Source organism: Mustela erminea, chromosome 3, assembly GCF_009829155.1.
Source record: "Mustela erminea isolate mMusErm1 chromosome 3, mMusErm1.Pri, whole genome shotgun sequence".
Lineage (NCBI taxonomy): Eukaryota > Metazoa > Chordata > Mammalia > Carnivora > Mustelidae > Mustela > Mustela erminea.
Window position 1 is genome coordinate 44,639,504 of NC_045616.1, and position 24,396 is coordinate 44,663,899.

General features: G+C 40.1%; 1 protein-coding gene across 5 annotated transcripts in view; it reads right to left on the reverse strand.

The window, feature by feature from the left end:
• Nucleotides 1-19,317, reverse strand: part of LOC116586104 (2'-5'-oligoadenylate synthase 3-like) — a 47,962-nt gene extending 28,645 nt beyond the window's left edge. For all 5 annotated transcript variants that reach the window (XR_004283894.1, XR_004283895.1, XM_032335677.1 and 2 more), the window contains exons 1-7: nt 19,203-19,317; nt 18,519-18,710; nt 17,422-17,608; nt 14,890-15,080; nt 12,548-12,708; nt 7,892-8,016; nt 1,919-2,108 (exon numbers count right to left, since the gene is read on the reverse strand). Coding sequence is in view for 3 of the 5 variants with exons in the window: in XM_032335677.1 (XP_032191568.1) it covers nt 1,919-2,108; nt 7,892-8,016; nt 12,548-12,708; nt 14,890-15,080; nt 17,422-17,608; nt 18,519-18,677 (1,013 nt within the window). In the remaining 2 variants the exon portion in view is untranslated. The remainder of the gene's footprint in view (nt 1-1,918; nt 2,109-7,891; nt 8,017-12,547; nt 12,709-14,889; nt 15,081-17,421; nt 17,609-18,518; nt 18,711-19,202) is intronic.
• Nucleotides 19,318-24,396: the final 5,079 nt, after the last annotated feature.

The window sequence follows — 24,396 nt, forward strand, 5'->3', positions numbered from 1 at the left end:
TCATTAGCCATAACAATCTCTTTTGAGGATATGTTGCAAAATCAAGCAGTTTTTTTCCCCAAGCAGAATGGAAATATTTTCATACTATCACTATTGGTCGTTTGTTTTTACTTCAGTAAAGGAAATAAGAAAAACCAGAAGTAAACAACATTTTTTATCCTGGTCATGAAATAACAAACCAGATTTCAGCTGATCAATAATTCAGTTCCTGCAGTACTCCCTTAGGGACTGACAACAACAAACACCAGACTCCAAATCCATCTCCACTGGAACCAGCTAATATTCCCATGCGCCAAAAGGAAACCATGGTTGAAAACCACTCAAGCAGGAGACGCTCTTCATATTCGATGAGAGTAAATGTAGGGGGGAGAAAGACATTTTACGGCATGTTCTCGTGGGTAGTTACATACCTCTAACACTTGTTCTTATTATCCTGTGTTCTATTTGGGCCATTTAACACTGTTTCATTTAACTCTTTCCAGTTGTGTGCAAGTTTATTTGTTCTTCAGGAGCATGTCTGTTGTTCCCAGCTTTCCTTATCATGGGAAGCACAATTCTGAATATATTTATATGAATTCCTTTTAAAAATAGGATTTATTTTCCCCAAGGTTGGTTCCCCAGGTATTTCTAAACTCTTTTTTTAAACGTTTATTTTTAGTACTTTTTTTATAACATATTTTTAATAAATGGCCTCAACCTTTTTTTTGAAACCAAGTAATAAATAAACAATTTTTATGTTTTCTTATCACTTTTTTTATATAAGAGAATTACCTCAAAAAATGGTTGAGTATTTTAAAATCCTTAACACATAATAAATATTTAATACAACCTTACCAGATTACTTTCCCAAAATAGAAAACCAATTACCATATTATAATATATGTGGTCCAATTTCCCCACAATACCACCTTTTTTAAGTCTTAGAATTATTGTTCTGCTATAGCGATAGATAAGTTTCTTCTTCCAGACCTGTAAATGCTCTCCATTAAAAAAAAAGTGTTAGATTTCAAAACCAGTGCTTGTTATCTGACCAAGAATCTTACTTAGGCAGAAGCTTTATTTCTTTGTTATTCTGTCCTTCTATCTTTAATAATAAATTTTTACCCAACCAAATGAGAAAAAACATATAGGACGTTTAAAGACTTTTAGAAATAGGAGGAAATTATACAGAAGTAATACATGTTTTTGCAAAGTGACTAATGTTTTCAATAGTAAACAGAAAAATACACAAAAGAGTAGAGTGAGTGATTAAGATGAACAAATCAAGATATTAGCAACTTTATACAAAGACAAAGAAGACATAGTCCTTGTAGAAAGTGCCATATATAAATATGTTATAGTAAATACCTTGTCTCTGCTATTTCTGCCGAATGGAAAATTCATTTCTACATCTTTATGAAAAGTTTATCTTAAAATACTCAGATGAGTCACGGAATCTCCCTCACATCCCTTCATCATAAGTGAGAGCACATTTCTACCAAAGGCAAGGAAAGATACAAGAACACGCACATGTCAGCTTTTGAGGACCCCCTTCTCTGAAAGACAGCTCTGCCCCTGATAAAACTGGCGAAAGAGGAAGGAACAATTGAGGCTTCCAAGAGTAAACATCCCACTCACATTGTCCTAGTAGTTTCCCTTTTCTTCTTCCTGTGCCTTCCTTCTTTGCCCCAATCCACCTGGTTATGCCAGTGAATATTTTTGTTTCTGTTCTTTGGTTCCTACCAAACCATTATGTTGTTCTAGAATAATGTGATACAGATGTCCCATATCCTAGACAGCCCTTTCTCCTTCTCTCTCTCACTCTCTCCATATATTCCCTCTTCTCTGCCTACCAAGGGAAGAGGTGGGGCCTGGAAGTGTGAAGGAAAGGGATATGAAAAGAGGAAGGCTCCCATGGTGTCCCTGTGCTGGTACATACTTATTTTCCTCTGTGGAGTTGGCAAATGATGTCTTGAACCAATGTATCATTAAACGAGTGAGCTCCTTCACCCTTGCCACAGATGCCTTGACAAAATCCACTTGGTATGGCAAGAGGGCCAAGGCACACAGCTGCGCCATGTCACTGTCGTCACAGAGGTACAGTCTGCGATAAAGGTGAAGTTTTAAATCTGTTGACACCAAGGAACAAAGACCATTGTGAGTATGTGCTCCCTCCTCTCCTTTCTTGGTTTCCCCTGATACAAGGTTACCCTGATTAATGAGACCTTGGTCATTTAAAACAAAACTGTTCTTTTTTTCTTCTTAGGAAAGTTGTTCGAGTTTGCCCAAGTCATTAAAAGAGAAAGCTTCAACATCATGATCCCAGAGCAGTTCAAATTGAGCAAACTCTGCTAGGAGCAACTCTGATGAGGCAGATTTTCTGTCTATTCTCAGAGGAAGTTTATTTCCAGAAGCAGATTTCATTACCTTACTTCAAATATCATCTACATATAAGTTAAATGTCATCAGGCTCTCTCAACAATAACCTATATAAACCCCCTTGTTCCGTATCTAAATTGTTCCTGTTTGTACACATACTTGCAGAAGAGATTCTACCACCCGGACTCTTGAGGGAATTTATTCTATTTATAAGGGTAGAGAAGATTTAAAGATGTGTTAAGGTCAAATTTAAAACAAATAATCCACTTCAGTTAACTGTAAACCAAAGAGGGAGGAAAACTAGATTAAATGGCAAGAATGATCAAATAATCATCTGTAGACTTACTACTACAATCTTATAAAACATCAACTCAGGTTGTGCTTACTCTACTTGTAGGAAATATAAATGTTTAGTATCTTTGATCATAATCTATTTAAATTTTTCCAATTCAACATAATTTGGATTTCTTTTTTTTTTAAGATTTTATTTATTTTTTTGATAGAGAGAGATCACAAGTAGATGGAGAGGCATGCAGAGAGAGAGAGAGAGAGATGGAAGCAGGCTCCCTGCTGAGCAGAGAGCCCGATGCGGGACTCGATCCCAGGACCCTGAGATCATGACCTGAGCTGAAGGCAGTGGCTTAACCCACTTAGCCACCCAGGCGCCCTAATTTGAATTTCTAATATGATTTTATTTTGGATTCATACCTATATGCTACCTATCCTTCTTATACATACCTATCCTTCTGTCCAACTAAATTGTCCCACAATGACCCCCTTGTTAATTGTGGCAAATTTTGAATCTACAATACATATTTTAAAGTTAACTGGCCAGGAACTTATTTAACTTATAAAATATATTTTATAATAAATAACATATATGACTTGATCTAGAATCCTAATTTCAAGCGTATCTATACAGCCTTTTCATACTGGTCCAGTTGTTCAGGTCAAATCAGAGTTCTAAAGTAGGTTGATTATCAACAGATTAGAGAGTAAAATCAAATTCCAATGATAAACATAAGCGAATAGAGTTACATATGGCAAATATTCTTACCAAGACATATTATAACACACATATTTTAGCTTCAAACTTTCTAAGCCACAATCGTTAGAACAACTTCCAAAAGACATTTCGGTTCTATGGGGAGGCTCTCTGCCTTTCTTAGCAATCAGACTGGCACAGAAACTCAAGATTTATGATGATAAAGAGGAAAAAAAACCAATAATTTAACTCAAATTTTGGTATTCAATAGGTATGTCAGGTATTTGATGACCTACTCTAGCTGATAGGATGTCTTGGCTGACCCAGAGATTATCTACTCAAAGCTACTACTGTATCAACATTTACTCTCCTTCAAAGTTCCTCGCTGGCAGGAACCCAAGTTAAAGGTCTCTAACTTATTTTTGAGACTTATGATTTTTTGTTTTTCTGTGTGACTTAGGTGGGTTTATTAAGCCTTATTTTATCATCATCCTATCATAGCCACCACTTGTAAAGCAGGAATACTTGGCTCCCTTGCTTTAAATCAAATACTATTCTAAGTGCTTAATAATTATTAACACATTTACTCTTCGACATCCCAGAGATGCAGGAACTATGATTCTCGCCAGCGTGTAAGGGAGGAAGTAGAGTCTGAGAGGTTAAGTAGGTTCCACAAAGTCAGCATGGCTGGGAAGTTAAGCCATCTGTTGTCACCTTACTGCCCTCTATTGCAGGTTGGATCTTAGCCCAAATGCTTCCTAACTGGTGGCTAATTCAGGTGTTCTCAGACTTTAATGAGTCCAGGAATCATGTGGGAATCTTTTGAAAGGCAGTTTCTCATTTAGTAGGTCTGGGATGGAGCCCAAGATTCTGTATTTCTGGCATGTTCCCAAGGGACGCTGGTAGAGATGGTCTGAGTATCCTATCTGGAGCAGAAATGTTATCAATCAGATCTCGTCAGATATCCGGCTCTGGGCTGCATTGTGGCACATGGGCTGTGCTGTTCATTGTTCAGCGCGTAGGTAAGATGTGCAGGGAATAACAACAAGATGCCTATGAAGATTTGAGGTGATCATCGGAGTCTTGATCTGACAATTATTAGTAACATAGAGCTGCCCACTAAAATTCCTTGAAATCCTAGGACTTGTTGGAGTTGCTGGACTCTTGTTGTTCTATAAAACCCACTCCCCAACCTCAGTGGAGAGAAGCGGGGCTACATAATAATTTCAGGCTTTTTCAATTCATTTCACAAGGCTGTGCTCAAGAACTTAGGGGACTTAGAAGCCAGTGTAAAAACATGCTTCTGCTCCTCTGGGGGACATTTTCACCTGAGAGCTACTGATATAGCCTCAAATCCTCAAGACAATTACCCAGGAGCTGCTGTTAGCTAACCACTGTGCTTTTGAAGTCTGCACCAAAGAGAAAGAAAGCAATTTGCACAAATATGAGAGCATGGTGAGCCTATGGTAAGACTTAAAGGGATAGAATTACCTTTTTAAAAAAAATATTCATTGTACTAAGTATTCTGCTACATGATTTGAAATTAAATCTCATTATTATAATTCTTGCAACTATCTCTGTTTTATAGATGAAAAAAATGAGGCTTGAGAGTTTTATAGGACTTACTTAGGGTCTCATAGGTAGTATGAAATAGATCTGGGATTTGGCCTCAAGCCCAGGGTGTTCTCTCCATTACAGAACTTGGAGGTTGTATCAGTCTCCATGGGTCCTAGACAGTCTGAAGGCCCTGGATTGACAACCCAGCCCCTTTATGTTTAGGTGACCTAACTGTGGGTAAGTTGCTTACATTTTCTAAGGCTCGATTTTTTTAAATATTGAAACTGGAGATAGTATCTTTCTTTTAGGCTTTTAGTGAAAGTCAAATGGGATCATTTATTCAGATTTTAACTTTAGCAATGAGAATTATATATGGCATATAATGGGTGCTGGATACATTACAGCATTTCAAAAAATCTGACAGGATCAGCAAGATTATCAGAGCCAAGAGGACTTAATAAAACTGCAGGATAGCCTAAGAGTCCACACTCCCTTTCCCAGCACTTTCTTATTTCAGATTTCCCCATACTTTTGTCTTATTATAGCTGATGTTATAGTAAAATGACCTATGTATGTATCTGTTTTCCCCTCCAGACTATAAACCTTATTGGGTCTTATTCATGTTTGCAACCCCAGTGCTAATAGCTTCTAGAAGGTGGCAAGCATGCAATATATGTAATTTTAACATGAGCAGCACACTGTCCAACAGGATTGGTAAGTATAAGAACTAGATCAAGAAAGTCAACATGTTCCTCTAGAGTGTGGCTGAGAGGGTAGGACCAATGTTATATGTATTCATTCTGTTTATTCCATAAGCAGTTATTGAATAAAACAGTGCCAGAGGGGCGCCTGGGTGCAGTGGGTTAAGCCTTTGCCGTCGGCTCAGGTCATGGTCTCAGGGTCCTGGGATCGAGTCCCGCATCGGACTCTGCTCAGCAGGGAGCCTGCTTCCCCTCCTCTGTCTGTCTGCCTCTCTGCCTACTTGTGATCTCTCTCAGTCAAATAAATAGATAAAATCTTAAAAAAAAATAAAGAAAAATGTATCAATGGAAACAGTGTGCAAAGACATAGAGATGGGAGAGAGCATGGAGCTTTAGGAAAAACAGATACTTCAGGGCTACAGATACTTCATGAATCTCTCGCCTACAAAATGCGAGCTCCAAAAGAACAAAAATCTTGATCTCCTATCTAATCCATTAGAAGTATTTAAGAGCATGTGGTAGATATTGCACAAATAATAGTCCAAAGGGATAAATAACAGTGAAAATGTTTAATACGTCCTGATAAACTGCAGAAGAATCACTGACCATGTATTGGCTCATGGCAATTTGGCAATTTGTTTCCACCTGTTGCCTCAAAGAGAATACACACACACACACACACACACACACACACACGTACTTATATATGTATATATATGTATACAAGAATATACATATTCTTCACACAGAAGCCTAGATTCAAGTCCCAAGTTCTCTGGAGAATGTATTTACATCTATATAAATCACTTAGTCATCTGGGCCTCTTCTTGGGCTACTATATAACCAAATACCACAGACCAGATGTCTTAAACAACAGAAATGTATTTTTCCACATTTCTGGAGGCTGAGAAGTGGTTAAGGTGCTGGTAGATTTGGTTCCTGGTGATAGACCTCTTCCTGGTATGCAGTGGGCTGCCTTCTTACTGTCACATCGCCCAGAGAGGAAGCTCGGAGGTCTCCTTCTCTTCTTCTCAGGACGCTAATCCCATCAAGGGGTCCCTAGTCCCTGACCTCATCTAAATCTGATTACCTCCTAAGGGCCTCTCATCACAATACCATCACACTGGGGTTAGGGCTTCAATAAGTGGATTCTGAGGGGCCCATAACAGGGCCTTCATCTTCTTGCCTAATGGAGATACTTTATCCTCCCTTTTTATACATCTGACTAAATTTTATATTTCATATCTCATTCCAGATACCACAACTACTTAGGGATAAATGTAACATCACAATGGGCATAACAATGTCATACTATGACTCTGTCCTTCTCATTTCCCATTTCCTGAAGGAGTCCCCTCAGATTCCTCCCCTATCTAAGATGACCCCATCGACTAGCTCACTTGTGTTTGTAGACTCTTCCTTTCCATACCACATGCTATCTGTCATTACCATCTTCTCTGGATCTTTTGCATGGTCCAGTGTCTTCTATGGCTGCTGTTACCAGAAGTATTAAGGGTCCTACCAAAAACAGTAATGTCATCAGGGTGGTCGTGCTTGCCAAAGGCACAACCATTTCTGCCAGTACCAAGAAAGTAGGAGCATCAAGGAGAGAGGCCTGTTCTTGCCTCTTCTCAAGGCAGAGTGAGGGTGCCTCTTGACTACTCAGGCCCTCTGGACGCCTTCCTCACTCCACAATAGCCCCAGAGCTACACTCTACCACTCAGGCTGCAAAGCTGGGCTGACTTGAGCTCTGGCTACCACAGTAGATAGCCAGAAAACAGCTCTTTCAATTTTCCCTCGAAATTTTTTGAAATCTTCCTCCAAGAGACAGGGAGGGGGCATGTATCCACTGGTGCTAAGTATTAAGCCCCTCTCTCTTCAACAATGATCTGTTGAGTTTGGGCTAAAGTTGTGTTTCTAACCCATCTCTCCCCCTGGAGGAGACTCATTCATCCTCCTGAGTTTGCCTGATGGTGAGTGAATCCTGGTGCAAATTCAACGTAGGCTCAAAAAGGGATTCTTGCCCTCTTTCTCTACTCCATGATACCAGACAAATAGTCAAACCTTGATCACCTTCTTAAATTAGAAACTGGTGGCATACAGATACATGGTGTTCATGTGCTGTAGAAAAGTGCCTCCTAAGAACACTCTGTGTTCCAGTTCTACTATAAGCAGTCTGGTTCCCTATGCCTCAATCAATATGGTGTCCAGAGTGGTCAGCCCTCCTAAATACAATCTGAAAAGGCACCCATTTTAAGGCTTCCTGTGAAACAAAGCAAATATATCTTACCTGTGGAGGGGACAGGCCCCAGGATGTCCCAGTAGGCCATGATCTCAAAGGAATGACTGTGGAGACCTTCCGTACATACAAAATTGAATCTTAAAGACAATGGTGCTCTCTTTCCCATTAGGATCCTTAAAAAAGGAATATGACATGGCATGAGAAAGAATAGAGAAAGAATGAAACACAAGATGATTTTCAACCATCCTTCCCCTTACTCTACCGCTGCTACTCTCTTGACTATTTCTTGAACATTCCAGAAATGTTCCCTCCTCAGGGTCTTTGCAGTTGTTGTTCCTATACCTATAATACACTCACTGAAGATGATCCACGTGGTTTCAGCACTGGCTTTATTCAGGTCTCTGCTGTACCAGTTGGCCTTTCTTGGCCACCCTTTAAAACAAGAGCTCCCTCCCTGTTTCCTGCCCCCTTACCCTGCTTGATGGTTCTTTACAACATTTAGCTACCACTTGGATTTATTATTTGCTTATTTCTCTCACACTTGGGTATTAGTTGAACAAAGGCAGGAGCTGTGTATATTTTCTTCACTTCCCTGTCCCTAGTAACTGGCAAGTAATAGGTGATTAACAAGTAACTTAAATGAATTAGCATCTGAATATGGACTGGGGCATAGATATAGTCAATCATGAACATGATGAAGTAAAATATTTTAAAAGAAAGCTGGCTTCTACTTCTGGGTATAATGGAGTAGTTTATAAAAGACTGATGCTCAATAAGAACAACCAGAAAATTAGATTTTAAAAACCATGTGTATGGGCGCCTGGGTGGCTCAGGGGGTTAAAGCCTCTGCCTTTGGCTCAGGTCCTGATCCCAGGGTCCTGGGATCAATCCCCATGTCAGGCTCTCTGCTCGGTGGGGAGCTTGCTTCCTCTTCTCCTCTCTCTCTCTCTCTGCCTACTTGTGGTATCTGTCAAATAAATAAATAAAATCTTTTAAAAAATAAAAAATAAAAATAAATAAATAAATAACCATGTTTAGGCATATTTGAGAGGCACCAGGTAGTTGAAGCTAGAGAGGCTGAGGTCCGGTGAGGGTCAGGACAGCAGATCATGAACAGATGGGCGTATACTCTGCTGCTTTCTTTCTGGGGACATACACTGATTTGGGGAATAGGTTAGAGGATGAAAACATGGATTTTGTTTGGGTAAAGAGAAGCTGCTGGAGTTAAAGAAACCAGCAGAACCCTGCCAAGCTCCTGGGGCTAACACAATGTGGAGAGACTTGGAGGCCACAATCCTGATGAAAAGGGAATGGTGGATAGTTGAACCTGAAATATGACCTTTTCTTCTCCCTCCAAACATCTGCTGAATTCTAAAGATGCTTGAGACACGTATGGTTAAAGAAACAAAGCAGGACGTCTTGAAGAGTTGAATGGGATTGTTGACAGTCTTAATGGGTTGAGACAACATGGATTAGGGTTCAGTCTCCAGGGCTGAGGTGACAAGGACTAGTAGGGAGTTCCTGACAAACATACCAAGCTGTAACAGTGATCCATTAACTTGGCCACATGGTAGAGTCACCTGGGGATCCTTAAAATACACCAATGCTTTTGCCTCCACACATGTTTTTTTTGATGGGTATGAGGTGTGACACAGACAATCAGTTCTTACTCTATTTGGTGAAGAAAGAAACAGTAAACCCTCATTGGAAAAAGAACATACCTGAGGCAACTAAGATTTTTTATGCACGTGGTCCTGGGTTTAATCTTTAAAAATCACTAGAAATTCCAAGAGATAGGGCTATGGGGGACATGGCCATAGGTGTGTGAAGCTTATTCTTGTGGATACCAGAGAGTCTGAATGAAGTATTAGATCTACTGAGGAATTCAGAGTTCTAGAATGGGTCAAGATTAGAGAGAATGCCAGTACTCTCTTATGCTACCCTGCAAGTATCTTACTCTCCAATGAGTATCCCAAAAGATTTTTGCTAATATTATTAGTAGAAATGAGGCATGGGACATAGCAGGGCCTGCTCATAAACCCTCAGGTGATATTATTTCCCCTTCTGTTCTTGTCAGCCCAGTCCCTGAACAGGTCTTGTCTTGTCCGTGTCTTATTAAGACAATGCCTGCGATGTCCTGCGATGTGGCTCGGAGGAGAGCCTTAAGATGCTCTGACTGGATAATACAATGAAACAGAGATTCTTGTTTTCAAAACCTCTAAATCAAAGCCATAAGAGATAATGGCGAGAACTCCCCATTATAACCATAACCACTATAGGCATGACGCATATTTTATAGCTGTGTCTCCTTAAAAGCAGAGAGTATGTTTTCCCATTGTGGTATTTTAATAATAAACACACTGACATGTAAAGAGAGGAGCACAGTTCCTCTGGCGTGTAAATGATTTCCAGTACCTTGGGCTTAATGGGAAAGTCTCCTGAGATTTCATTCACAAGCAGGGCCCAGCAAATGACTGACACAGAACAGTTGCTGTTACTGGTAGGTTAAGACATAGAACAGTTTCAAAAGAAAAGAAAGAGGTTTTTTGTTTTTTGGTTTTTTTTTTTTTCTCTCACACCCATCTCTCAAAATAAAGTAACTGAATAGCTTTAAAAATAACAGCAACAAACAATATATCACCAAAAACCAGGCATCAACTGAAACAATAAACTCTATACTCTCAGTGGGTGGGAGTCTAAACCAACTGTCAGACCCACATATCTGCTTCTTTTCCATGCTTAATTCAATTTTCCCTTCAAATGAATTGCAATATGGTCTCTATTGCTCTGAGTTGTGGAGAAGAAAACCCCAAAAAACACCTGCTGCGCACAGATCTCAGCATAGGCCAACACCTTCGACAACCTGCTTCCTTCCCTGCCTCCAGGGTGCTTCCTCAGTTTGCCTTGGAGCCTCATTCCTCAGCAAATACGCTCCTATTCAGCCACGGGAACCATTCAGCAAAATAAAACGTGGGCTAAAATGGATTCGGGGCTGAATTAAAACAATTCAGTCCCTGGAAAAGTCACTTGGGGGAAGAGGAAATGAACAGGCACTTAGCAGGTGCAAAGGAAAGACGTGGTTACCTGGGAATGCGGTTCAACCTTAAAGGGTTTCAATTAAATTATTTAATGAGTTGAAAGAATAGAAGGAACACAGATGAGAAAATGAGTTTGCGTGTTCTTAGTCAGGAACAATTAGAGTAAATGAACCAAGGTTTTCAGGGCTGTTATTTTTCATGGGTTTTACTTCAAAACTCATTCTGGAAATCTAAAAAGTAAAGACCTTCAAGGACTGGTTTTGGGGGTTTTGTTTGTTTGTTTGTTTTACTTTGGGTTTGTTTTGTTTTTCCAGGAAAAGGGCACCTGAGTTGTGGAGGAGGGGAAAAAGGTTTAGGGAGAGTGTGTCCATAAGGTTCTTTGAAGTTGGGTGGGCGAGGAGTATAGAAAAAGAACCTAACAATGAAAAACAAATATTTTGATTCCACATAAGGTCACCCTGGGAAGCGTATAGCCTAACTCTTATTTTTAATGTGCCTTTAGAGTACATTAACATTCTGTTTTGATAAATAATAATAACAATGGTATAATGTACCATAGAGTTTACAAATTTAATGGGGAAAACTTGGAAGAAGCAATGGGTAAAATGAAAAACACATTCTCCCATTTCTCTTTTTTGTTTTCTTTTGTCTTAAAGGTGGTCTTTCTCCATTCAAAGCGTAATCGTATATGAAACTCCATCATTTCTCTTTCTGCCTTTCCAACCCAATGGACTTCATTACAGCTACCATTGTGCCATTCATCTGACATCTTTTGCTAACTGCCACAATTTAGTAGGTGTTTGGTATTCCTGAAGGTAGTGTTTTTCAATAAAAGGCACATTCAAGCTACTTCTCTATACTCAGTTGAAACAAGGACTTGGTAACGAATCTATTATTTAAATTAAGAAACAGTTCTGAGACACTGTTTTAAAACGCTGATCTTATTTTCACATTCAGGCGGCACCTAGCTTGGTCTGTTTTATGCAGGAGAACTGTTTTCTTCATTTTATAACACAGATATTTGCATTTTTCTTCAACCACAATTCACTAGACTGGAAAAAGTAACAGGTGATATAAAAATAAAATAGAAAAATAAATAACAAGTCAAGCCTTTTTCATTTCTTTCTTTTTCTCTTTTTGGAACTTACCAACACACACACACGCACACACACACACACACACACACAATCCAGGCCTGATTAGTTCAACATTTGGAGCAAAGAGGAGACATTGTGCGTAATGTCAGCAAAGCCACATCAGCAAGAGACCCCAGGATACCGCTGAAGGGAATGTTTATCAGACAAATGTGTCTCAAAGATTCTTGGTACTTGGAGGCACCTTTCCCACCCCTTCCTGTTTGCATTCCTCAGAGTCAGATTTCAGCTAAGGGGATGGAAATTAAATAAAGGTGCGTTGGAGAAGACATAATTAGTCCTTAAATCATAAGATCTCAAATTCATGAACTTTCATTGGAAGTTTATCTAGAAGTCTTAAAAAAAAAATGCCTCCGAGGCAATCTCTCCAAATTTCCTCCTAGGAATTTAATGTTAGCATACACAAGTAATTATTATTTAATAATGCCCTTTTGTGCCAAGCTAAGAGTTTTCCTTAGCTGACTTTTCTACCTATGGAACAAGAGAATTCACAGTAACACCTTCACCCAGACCTGTTTCCATGTGAAGTTTGCTTCAAGTTTTCTCTCAGAGCATCCAACCCTTCTGTCAGTTGTTTCTTGCAATGGTTCACATCGGCAAACACATCACTGAACAGCACGATGTCAATCTCAGAGCATCCTTGAGTATCAGTCCCCTTTATGTAAGAACCACCCTGTGAAGACAAACGATACAATGTAGGTAAAACCAAACTAACCCTGAGAGAAGCACAGATTTCAAGTTGTAGCATTTTAGGGTCAATTAACATTGTGGAATAGCTCAAATATGTGCAGTTGAGCCCCACTCACCCTGAAAGAAGAAAAAGAAAAGGAGGAAGCAATGTATCATGGTCTACTGAGAACGGAGCCTCGCCTATGAAAAAGAAAGTATTCTTTGCGGAAAAAAGCCTGAAAATCCTTGGGAAGACTTAGCACCACAAGTTCTTAGACTCTTTCTGCTTGGGAGCCACTGGCCTGGGGCAGGAATCAAATTTGCCACTGTATAGTCAGTCCAAAGCTCACAACGGCAGCCCTCAGTGAACACCCAGACAGGCAGCCCCAGCCCTAAGTGTCCTAACAAACCTGACCCGTGAGAGTTGTAACCGGAAGTGACTACCATTCCTGGTAGATGTTCGTTTGCTCTGCTTCTAAATAGATCTTGAATGATTTTTAATAAAAAGTTCTGTAGTAATAATACATTATATGTTAATAAAAAAATTTTAAATGTCCTATAATTATAATTAATGAGATTTTTACTTCGGATCTCTTACTAAATATAACTTTATAAAAGTTAAAATGTTAAGTAATTAACAGTACACTGTTGCCTTCTTTAGCACTCAAGGAAAATGTAGGTTGCCAGTTCCCAAAGGAATCTCTCTGTCAGTAAAAGAAGCCTGTTACCTATGATTTGGGAACCATAATGTCCCAAATAAGGCAAAAGCAAAGGAGGACCGTGACACACAAAGGGACAACGCACTTTCCCGTGACATTGGAAAGCGTTCCAGGGTTTGACTCCGGCGTCGTTCTCTATCTGCTAGTCATGAGGACTAGCTCAAATGGGTGCCTTGTGTCCCCCTGTCTCTCCCGTCCCAACTGTTCTTAACACAGTTCTCACTAGTGCAATTAATTTATGAAACCTATTTCCCATTAGAAATTATAGTGACAAAGGAATATGAGAAATGGCGTTTTGAGCAGTATTAACCCGAGAGTTCTCAATACACTAATGTGTACTGTCAGGCTCCAAGAATGGAATAAATGGCACAACAATTCTGCAACTTAATCGAACAGTGGCCCTTGTTTTGAGCGAGTGTCGTACAGGACCAGAATTGAACACTGGCTCCCAATATCCAGCTCTGTGTCCACACCTCGTCTCTGTAGAAGAAAATACAACCTTCGTATGCCGGCTTTTGTCATAACTATCTTCAGGAAGAATTTAATCATACTTAAGTCATATTTGCTATTGAGTTACATTTAAAAAATCACTTTTTATTTCAAAAGAATGCATGGCTTAAGGATGATTTTATAACAGTTACATGTGCACTTGGGGACACCTTTTAAAATTCTTTTTTATTTTTTTTTTAAGTGATGTCTACACTCTTCCGCAGGCTCAAACTCATGACCCCAAGATTAAGAGTATCCTACTCTACCTACTGAGCCAGGCAGGAACCCCTATCTGTGCATTTTTAAATGAAGGGGCAGAAAAATTATTGGAATGAAAGGCCCTCAGAACTGCCCTATATTGTTTCTCTACAAAGATTCAAAAGTATGTGCTGATGGTGTTAATGTTAACAGTAATAACAACAATAGGGAGAAAACCATATCATCCTTGTCATTGGGATCCCTTTTTTGTCCAGGAAATGTTCTGTGCTCTGCGGACAGCCATTCCTGGACACACCGAGCTGTCTTCAGGCTGACAGGGAGCCCATCAGTGCAGCACCTAATTACTTCCACAGGCAGACTGCTCAGCCATGAAACAGGGCCCTGGGGGACAGGCTCACCTCCTTTGCCTCAAAGTCCCTTAAGCATTTACAAACATCGGTCAAGTGTGAGCCAGTTGCCTGGTCCTGCCAATGTAAAGGTACTTTCATCCCTTGGGCAGAAACTGCCAACCCTAATGGGCTCCAGATGTCGCGTGGTTGCGTGCCTGCTCCACCAGCCTGAAGCCTGCCCTGGCATTTCAAAGGGCTCCTTGCAGGCTGTGTCGCCCCACGCAGGAGGCAACACTGGCCTTTGAACACACGTGACCTTGCCTTTGAACACACGTGACCTTGCCCGGTTGATGTGCGTTACCTCCACGGGAGAAGAATGGCTTCCGTAGGGCTGTGTGGCCTGGCCAGAGGGCTGGGGGCTCAGATTACCTGGATCACCCGGGAGGTCGGCACCGGAAAGCAAGCCTGGATCCGCGTGAGCAGGGCCGCGATCTCAGCCACACAGGCAGCGCTCTGAGGACCTGAGGCTGGGCGGATATTTTCATCTGCAAATCTCTGTAGCTCTTGGGGACTCTTACACTCCAACATATGATGAGGTGAAAATCCTATAGACATTTGGGCTATATAGAGAAATAACCAGGATTTCATATTCGCTGCACAGAAATAGATGTGTGTCAAAGGCAAGAATCTAATTTTACATGCAAATTCTGTCTAGTTAATCCCAGGACTACCTAGCTGTGATAATGGGCAGACTGACTCTGCTGGCTGGTAAAGCATCAGATGAACAGCAAACGTCACCCCCTCTAGACTTAGCTGACATTTAACCCTAGGTCTTTATAGAAGAATGGCTGAATTTCTTAGAAAACAGATATTCCAACCGTTCTATGTGAGAGGAAAAAAAAAATCTTTTGTTCCAGTCGATGAAATCATTTAAAGTTTCTAAATGAAAAACATGTATGTTAACAAGTTTCAACAAAATGATCCCAGGGTACAGAATTCCAAGTTAAACCATCTATTAAAAGTCTGAAACTAGCAGCCCACAGGCCATATTCTGCCTCCAGAATGTTTGGTTTGGCCTGCACGGTGCTTTCAAAAAGAAAAAACTAAGCCAACATGTAGAAATCTGGAGACAGTGCATTGTTTTTAAAGGGGGACATCGTAGGTGTGTGGGGTTTTTGTTTGTTTTGAGCCAGAAATGCTGACAAGACTGACCCCACCTTCAGGAGAAGGAAGTGAACACTGAATCGCTAGGTTCAGTGAAAGGGACATGTGAACTAAACTGACAACAGACAGAGTCACAGGAGAAGAGGTATACACATTTTATCACTGTTAACATTTTTTTTTTAATATGCACAGAATTCTTTACAGAAAAGAACTCAAAGTAGCTATGAGACCTGGGGGCTCGTACACCACTTATACAAAGTACAATAAATTGGAGACAAGTGACTAGATAAAGGGAAGAGGGTTTGGGCTTCTAAGGCCAATAAATTGTGGGAAAGTGACTAGGAAATATAAAAGGGGAGCTAATGGCAGATAAAGGATATAAAGGGTTGTTTGTTTATGAAGACTCATATGCCATCCATCTCTAGGTTTCCAGTGATAAAGGCTACTCTCCTGGTCGTGGTCCAGGGGAGGGGGTGATTACTGGCTTGTTTTTAGGTAGGGAAAGCAGAGTGCGCTTGTTTTTCCTGTTTCCCAACTGCCTCACCTCCAAATAATCAATACAACAAATTGGCATAATTTGGGGTGGCATATCCTGAGCCCCTTCAACATCAAAGAAACTTTCATAATTTCTGCATTGGATGGACCAGGGGGAAAAAAAAATCCCTGTGTATCTGCAATCACAAAGTGTCCCTTAATCAGGGTCATACAACCAATTCATATTAGCACTGAGAATTCATTTTAGATTGGCCGCTGGCTAGAAGAGAGCTCAAGTGCCTTAAAGCATTCACTAATGCTCTCTGGGAATGAACTTCCTCCTCAAGCATGCATGGAACATTCACAAGAATTGAATATATACTCAGCTACCAATAAAACCCAGCACGTGCCAGAGAACTAACGTCCCACAGATTACATTCTCTGGCCACTGTGCAATTAAATGAGAAGCCAGTAATAAAATAACTAAAAATACTTCAAGCTTTAAGGAATTTTAAGAACCACAGACTTTAAATAAATCATGGATCCCAGGAAAAAAATCATAATGGAAATCAGAACATACTCAGAACTAATCAGTAACAAGAAACTTTGTATCAGCACTCAAGGGATACAGAGCCCCTTGGTTAGGCTTTGTCAATTAAGCCAAGTTAACAGATTGTTAACTTAACAAAGATTGTTGGTTTTGTTTTTGTTGTTGTTTTGACACTTTGATTCTTCAGCTTGAAACATCATATCCAATTTATATACTACTCTCTTTAGGGAAAGTTCATCAAAAAATGATTACTTTTCAGTGACACCTGCGTATCCAGAATCAATGACTACTTCCTGGAAAAAGTTTTATTTATTAAGAGCCTTTCAGAGAGCAGCTGTCACCAGTTAGTTTAGAGGACAGACCGCACATATGAGAGCAAAATGTGTTAAGATCTTAGTTCTGTGGTTTATCTGGTCTTTGACATGGATAAACCATAACCTGACTCCCACTTGAATTCCTGACATGGTTCCACTTTTGACTGTAAGCCCACAGAATTGTGCTGTATTGTCTCTCTGAATGATACCTTGGCTTTCCAGCTTCTTCTTCAAATTTGGCTTGGCAAAATTATTCTTCATCCCTGCCACCCCAAAAGCGTGTAGTTCCAAGCCACACCCTGGTCCCATCTTCCATTCTCTATTTCCTGTTCCTGGAAGCAACCCTAAAGCCTTGCGCTGAGGGAAAACCAAAATATGGTTTCTCGGTTGCATAAATATATACAGAGGGAAAGAGCGAGGCTTTTTTTTTTTTTTTTTTTTTTTTTTTTTTTTTTTTACCTCTTTTACTGGCTGTGAATCGATGCTCCTGTAGTTCATGGTTCTCCCGACTAAGGATTGTTCCAAAGCGCCTCGAACACATCCTACAGGTTTTTGATATTTCTGTAGCCATATGCTTTATATTCCTTTCTTCTAGATTTTCCCAGCTGAGCTTGTGCGTCTGCATGGTTGACCTCTCCTGTACAGGCTGAGAGAAAGTAAACACGTAACATAAGAATTACAAGAGCTGTTTGAAAGGTCTCCTCGTCTTCATTTGGCTTCTGACTAAATGTTCTCAGTCACGAGCAGAGAGATTCTCATTCCGTTTCCTAAACACAGCAAAGCCCATTCGTTCTTTAGATATAGATGGAACACTGCTGTAGTTTTTATTTTTTTTAAGATTTTATTTATTTATTTGACAGAGAAAGCACAAACAGGCAGAGAAGGCAGAGGGAGAAGAAGAGAGCCCAACATGGTGCTTGATCCCAGGAACCTGGGACCATGACCGGAGCGGACGGCAGACACTTAACAGACTGAGCCACCCAGACGCCCCTGAATACTGCTATAGATTAATAAATGAACCATGAAAACCACAGTGCTGAAAAAAGGGTACTTTTTTTTTTTTTTTTTTAAGCACTAGGTTTTGTTTTATAAAATCAGAAGAATGACATACTGGCTCTTTTTCTGACATTTACTGTTTGGAGACTTTGGGCAAATCATTTTCCCTAATTGGGTCTCTGATCCCTTATTTGGGAGAAGGGAGAAGAGGAAGGTGGGAAGTATATAAATGTACCTCTAAGGTTACACTGAAAGTAAAAATTCTAGAACTGTGAGAATCCCGACACATCACAAGCATTTTGGAATAATAATTACAACCACGGCAGCTGCTCTGAATACAACACTTGTGTCCAGTGAATTCTGCTGAGCATCCTTAACAAAGGGAAGCCCCAGGAGGTGGATATTTCCTAGCTGACACTGAAAAGTGTGCTTTCCTGCTGCATCCCACCACCTGGCCTATGGCCACGAGCTCTGTTCTAATTTTTAGTCTCCTGTCAACAAATCTCCATGAAGAGAATTAAAAACCAAATAAAAAGCAGGGTTGCTTTCCCCACGTGTACCTCACTGTGATGCTGCAGTCTTTCCCTTGGGACTTCGTGCCCACATTCTTCGCAGTGAACTTTTCCAAAATGCTTCTGTCGAAAGTGATACTTCAGAGCCTTGTAGCTGACAAAATCACTCCCACAGCACTCACACTTATAGCATTTAAGAGCCCACATCCTCTCCCAGTGAAGTAGAAGGTGTGGATCCTGCTGATGACAAAAACAAAAAGCATCAGCCCTTTGAAGAAAATCTAGCCCCTTACAGTTAACAAGAACACAGATGTTACTTCTAGTGCACTAATTTGTGCTCAGCCCCAGAAGTGTCTTCTAAGAAGTTTCTCCTTCACTAAAATCAAACACCATACTTATTTAGATGAGCTGTTTGTAAACGTGGGCATGTAAACAGGAAGGAAGCTGTAACATCAGTAAAACCAAAGGCAAAATCGTGTCTAGGTATATATGCACAGTCTTCTAAAAAACGATCTCAAGTGAGTCTGTGACCCAAAAGACGTTAGCATCTACTCCTTTAGACACGCTCTTTACTCAAGGATTCTCCAAGAGCCATCGTCTCTTCAATTTTTACCACCCCTTGAATCCCATATTTGAGAAAATTATCATGAGTAATGATTTACACATGTCTTTTGAATCACTCCCTGGACTTTTAAAAGTAGTTAGAAACAGACAAAAAATAAAAGTTTGTACCAAGAGACACAGTAAGGTAGATGTCCGGGATTCCGGTCTCCAGCAGGCTGCTCCTGAAATGGTTTGTTTTTCTGGTTGCCAAGTAACTCTGCTTGCATTGGTAAAGCTGGTCCTGAAGCTTAGACTTCCTCAGAGGTTAGGAGTCCGCGATTTATAGTTAACCAGTGTCTTGGCAATTGATTAGATCCAACTTCTATTTTGATTTTTTAAAAAGATTTATTTATTTTATTATTATTATTTTTTAAGATTTTGTTTATTTGACAGAGATCACAAGTAGGCAGAGAGGCAGGCAGAGAGAAAGGGGGAAGCAGGCTCCCTGCTGAGCAGAGAGCCCAATGCGGGGCTTGATCCCGGGACCCTGAGATCATGACCTGAGCCGAAGGCAGAGGCTTTAACCCACTGAAACACCCAGGCGCCCCATGATTTATTTATTTATTTTAAAGAGTTAGAGAAAGGGAGAGAGAGAGAAAGAGTGTTAAGCAGACTTCCTTCTGAGCCTGGAGTCTAACACAGGGCTCGATCCTGCGACCCTGAGATTAGAACCTGAGCCAAAATCCAAGGTGGGCTGCTCAAATGAGTGAGCCACCCCAGCATCCCAAGGTGCAACTTTTCTAACTGTTTGCATAAATTATCTTGCATCTGCAAGGTAACAAATTATTGCAAACTTTAGCGGCTTAAACACACAAAATTATTACCTGACAGTTCTGTAGGGCAGGAGTTTAATAGGGGTCTCATAGGCTAAAATGTAAGCATTGGCAAGGCTGAGTTCCTTTCTGTAGGCTCTGGGTAAGATCCACTCCCTTGCCTTTTTTCAGCTTCTAGAGTCAATGCATATTCCTAGGCTGGTAGTTCCCTTTCTCCATCTTCAAATGCCACAAAAATGAGTGGAGACCCGCTCACATTGCATCATTCTGCTCGGTCTTCTTTTTCCACTTTTAAGGACCCTTGTGACTCCATCGGGCCCAACTAGATAATCCAGAATAGTCTCCCAGTTTTAACGTCAGCTACTGACAACCTTAGTGCTACCTGCAAACTTAATTCTCCTTTTTTTTCCATAAGGTAACAAAAGCTTCCTACAGTTAGGACATGGACTTTGGGGGACCATTTTTTGCCTACTACATTGTACTTCTGAACTTCAATCAGAGGCAGAAATGAATCCAAAATGTATCTGTATAAAATGAAAGAGAGGCGGGATGCCTGGGTGGCTCAGTGGGTAAAAGCCTCTGCCTTCAGCTCAGGTCGTGATCTCAGGGTCCTGGGATCGAGCCCTGTGTTGGGAATCTCTGCTCAGCAGGGAGCCTGCTTTCTCTCTCTCTCTCTGCCTACTTGTGATCTCTGTCTGTCAAATAAATAAATAAAATCTTTTTTAAAAAAATGAAAGAGAGGCAAACTGTTTCCTCCCCTTGCAAAAATGCCCATGCTTAAATGGCTTTGGAGTCTGTCCCATAAATAGAGAGCTGCCGAGCATGTGTACTTCTCACCGAAGTCTGGTGCAGCTTGCCAGCTACAGGTCCTATTGCATTAGAAAGATGGGAAAACAATTTAGTAGGTTGTGACTCATGTTTTAAAAAGTCACATAAGACAAAACGAGAGCATACTGAACATAGTGAAGGTAAATAATGATTTGTGAAACATTTGTTACAGCTAAACATAGGTTGCAGGGTAAAATGCATTTTAAAAAATCACGTTTACTCTAATTAGTTCATGTCATATCTTCTCATTGGTCTGCAGAAGTTCCATCTCTTGTTTTATTTCCCTTAACCCCCCATCCTCCACTTTCACTTACCTCCTTGTCCCCCATAGGCAACCATTATCATGTGTTAAATGTGTTAACTTTTTTTGTTATACATGTATGTTTTTGTAAAATATTCCTTCTTCTGGGCTCATGCTTTTTATAAGTTACATGGAATGAAACTAAAAAGACACTATCTATACTCTGGTCCATTGCTTTCATTGCTGCAGAGCCTTTCATGGTGATATCTACCCTATTTGCTGTATGTCTTTCTCAGGGTAGAAGTAAAAAACATCTGAAAGCCACTGGTCTAGCGAGAACACCCAGGATTCATTGGAGACCTTTTAGAAAGGAAGGAACTGGAAGTTTTCTTCATCCAAGTTGCATGTCTAAAATGTCTGTTTAGTCTTCTTGTTCCCAACCGTTAAGACCTATGGATGTCACTGTTCCCAAACTCGGTCCTGTAGGAGGATACAGGTGGACATATACCATAAACAGAGAATCCTTTATCCACTGATGTGAAGAGTTGTGGAATTTTTTTTTTTTTTTTTTAAAGAATAGGTATTAACTCCTTTATTCAAATAAGTAGGCTCTATATCCCACATGGAGTTTGAAGTCACAACTCTGAGATTAGGAACTACATGCTCTCTCTCTCTCTTTTTTTTTAAATTTTTTTGTTTGACAGAGATCACAAGTAAGCAGAGAAGCAGGCAGAGAGAGAGAGGTGGAAGCAGGCTCCCTGCCGAGCAGAGAGCCCGACGCGGGGCTCGATCCCAGGACTCCAGGATCACGACCCGAGCTGAAGGCAGAGGCCCCAACCCACTGAGCCACCCAGGTGCCCCGAGTTGTGGAATTTTTAAGCGGAAACACCCTCTTCCTGCCCTCTTCCCTGGGCCCTCCATCATTTTAACAGACAAGTATTTAAAGATAGTTTGATTTCAAGGAATAGAGACTCACTGAACATAAAATAGAATTTCTTGAAAGGGTTTTGGGTATCTTGGAAAACCCAAGAATGGGAAGAAATCCAGGCCTCAAGACCATCTTTATCTCTACCAAATTGCCTAAAACAAGGTGAATGGTCAATAAACTTTGGTCCAGTATTAGATGAATAGGTGAGAAGAGGAAGGAACTGGAAAATCATCAGGAGAAGAGGCAGCAGCTCTCGCTGATTTTAGGGCTAGCCCTGTAATTCTGGATCTCTGCTCACATACGTCTGCTTCCCTTGCCTACTTCTGCACCAATATGTATACTGGCTCCACAGTATACATATCAGCACCCTTCTAGGGTGACAAGCTACCCAGTTTGCCTGAACTGTGGGGGGTTCTTGTGATGCAAGATTTTCAGTGTTAAAACCAGGAAAGTTCAGGCAAACCAGGAATTGGTCACCTTACCATTGCATCAGGGTAAGCTTTAAAAATCAGCTTCATAAATGCAACCAGTCCCTGTGAATTGATGGATTGAGTTCCTCCAAGCCCCAGTGTTGTGAAGTTTGGAGCACTTGATTGGATCTACCCAAAATGTGATTTATTTCCCCTACACCAGGTGTTCATTCCTGGGTCAATCAATCTTGACTGAGCTACAGTGAAGAGGCTAGGCAGGTACCTAACTCATCCATAAGCCAATGGACCAGCTTCACCAAGAAAGGGTGTTGAGGCAATGTTGGGCCTTTGTAGTTCACAGATAGGACCTAGTACATCACTCAGAGATTTCCAGCATGGGCTCTCTGTCCAGGATCAGAAGAGTGAAGGAATGATAACAGTGAAATTATTAGACTTTCTAAATGAGATGTACCTCATCCCACCTTTCACTTAGTATGATATTTCCAAGATTCATCCATGTTGGAGCATGTTATCATTACTTCATTCATTTTTACAGCTGAATACTATTCTGTTGAATGGATATACCACTTCTGTTATTAATCGATGAATTAACTAATGACACTTGGATTGTTTTTGCTTTTAGTTAATATGAATAATGCAGCAATGAACATCCACACATACATCTACAATTTTTTGTATAAGCTTTGTTTTTAATTCTTGGGTACCCGAATGTGGGTCTTACAGTAACTCTCTTTAACCCTTTGAGGAATTTTTTTTTATATGCCCACCAGCCAATGTATGAGGGTTTCAATTTCTCTATTTCCTCACCAACACTGACTATTTTCCAGTTTTAAGTTATAATTGTGAATTGGACCTCATGAGTTTTGATTTGCATTTTTTGATGACTAATGATGTTAAGTATATTTTCATGTGCTTGCTGACTATTTTTACATCTTCTTTGGGAAAAGAAGATCAGATCCTTTGCCTATTTTTTAAGTGGGTTGTCTTTTTACTGTTAAGTTATATGAATACTTTATATATTCTGAATACTAAACTCTCACCAGACATATTATTTGAAAATATTTTGTGCCATTCTGTGGTGTATCAATTCATTTTCTTCATAGTGTCCTTTGATGCACAAAAGTTTTTAATTCTAATGACCTCGGGTTCATTTCACTTTTGTTGCTTGTTGGCAGTTAGGCTATTGCCTAACTGAAGGTCATGAAGATTTACAGCTGTTTTTCTTCTAAGAGTTTAATATCTTTAGCCCTTACATTTAGGCCTTTGATCCATTTTGATTAATTGTTGATTTTTGTATGTGTTATGAAGTAGTGGTTCATATTCATTCTTTTATATGTTGATATCTAGCTGTTCCAGCACCATTTGTTGAAGACATTGTTTTTTCCCCATTGTATTGCTTTGGCACCCTTGTCAAAAATCAATTAACCACGGGAGCCTGGTTGCCTCAGTCTCTGGGACATGCAACTCTTGATCTCAGGGTTCTGAGTTTGAGCCCCATAGTAAGTGTAGAGATTACTTTAAAAAATAAATCTTTAAATAAAAAAATCTTTAAATCTTTAAATAAAACAAGTCAATTGTCTGTAGCTGTATGGGTTTATTTCTGGACTTTCAATTCTATTCCATTGATCTGTATGTCTGTCCTTATGGCTCTACCATACCTGTCTTGACTGCTGTAGTATATAGTAGGTTGTGAAATTGCGTAGCGTGAGTCCTCCAACTTTGTTCTCCTTTCAACATTGTTTTGGCTATTCTGGGTTCCTTGAGTTTTCCTGGAATTTTAGGATGTGGTCATCGGCTCCTACAAAGAAGCCAGCTGGGATTCTGATAGAAATTGTGTTGAATCTCTAAGTAAGTTTGAGGAGTACTGACTTAACAATACAAAGTGTTCCATGGGATCTTTCTATTTATTAAGATCTTCTTTATTTTCTTTAAGCAATGTTTTATAGTTTAGAGCATACATATCTTGAACTTCTTTGGTTAAATTTATTCCTAAGTCTTTTAATTTTGGGGGGTGCTATAACACATGGAATTGATATCTTAATTTCATTTTTGGCTTATTCATTGTTAGTGTTTAGACACACAACTGACTTGTACATTGATCTTGTCTTCTATAATCTTATAT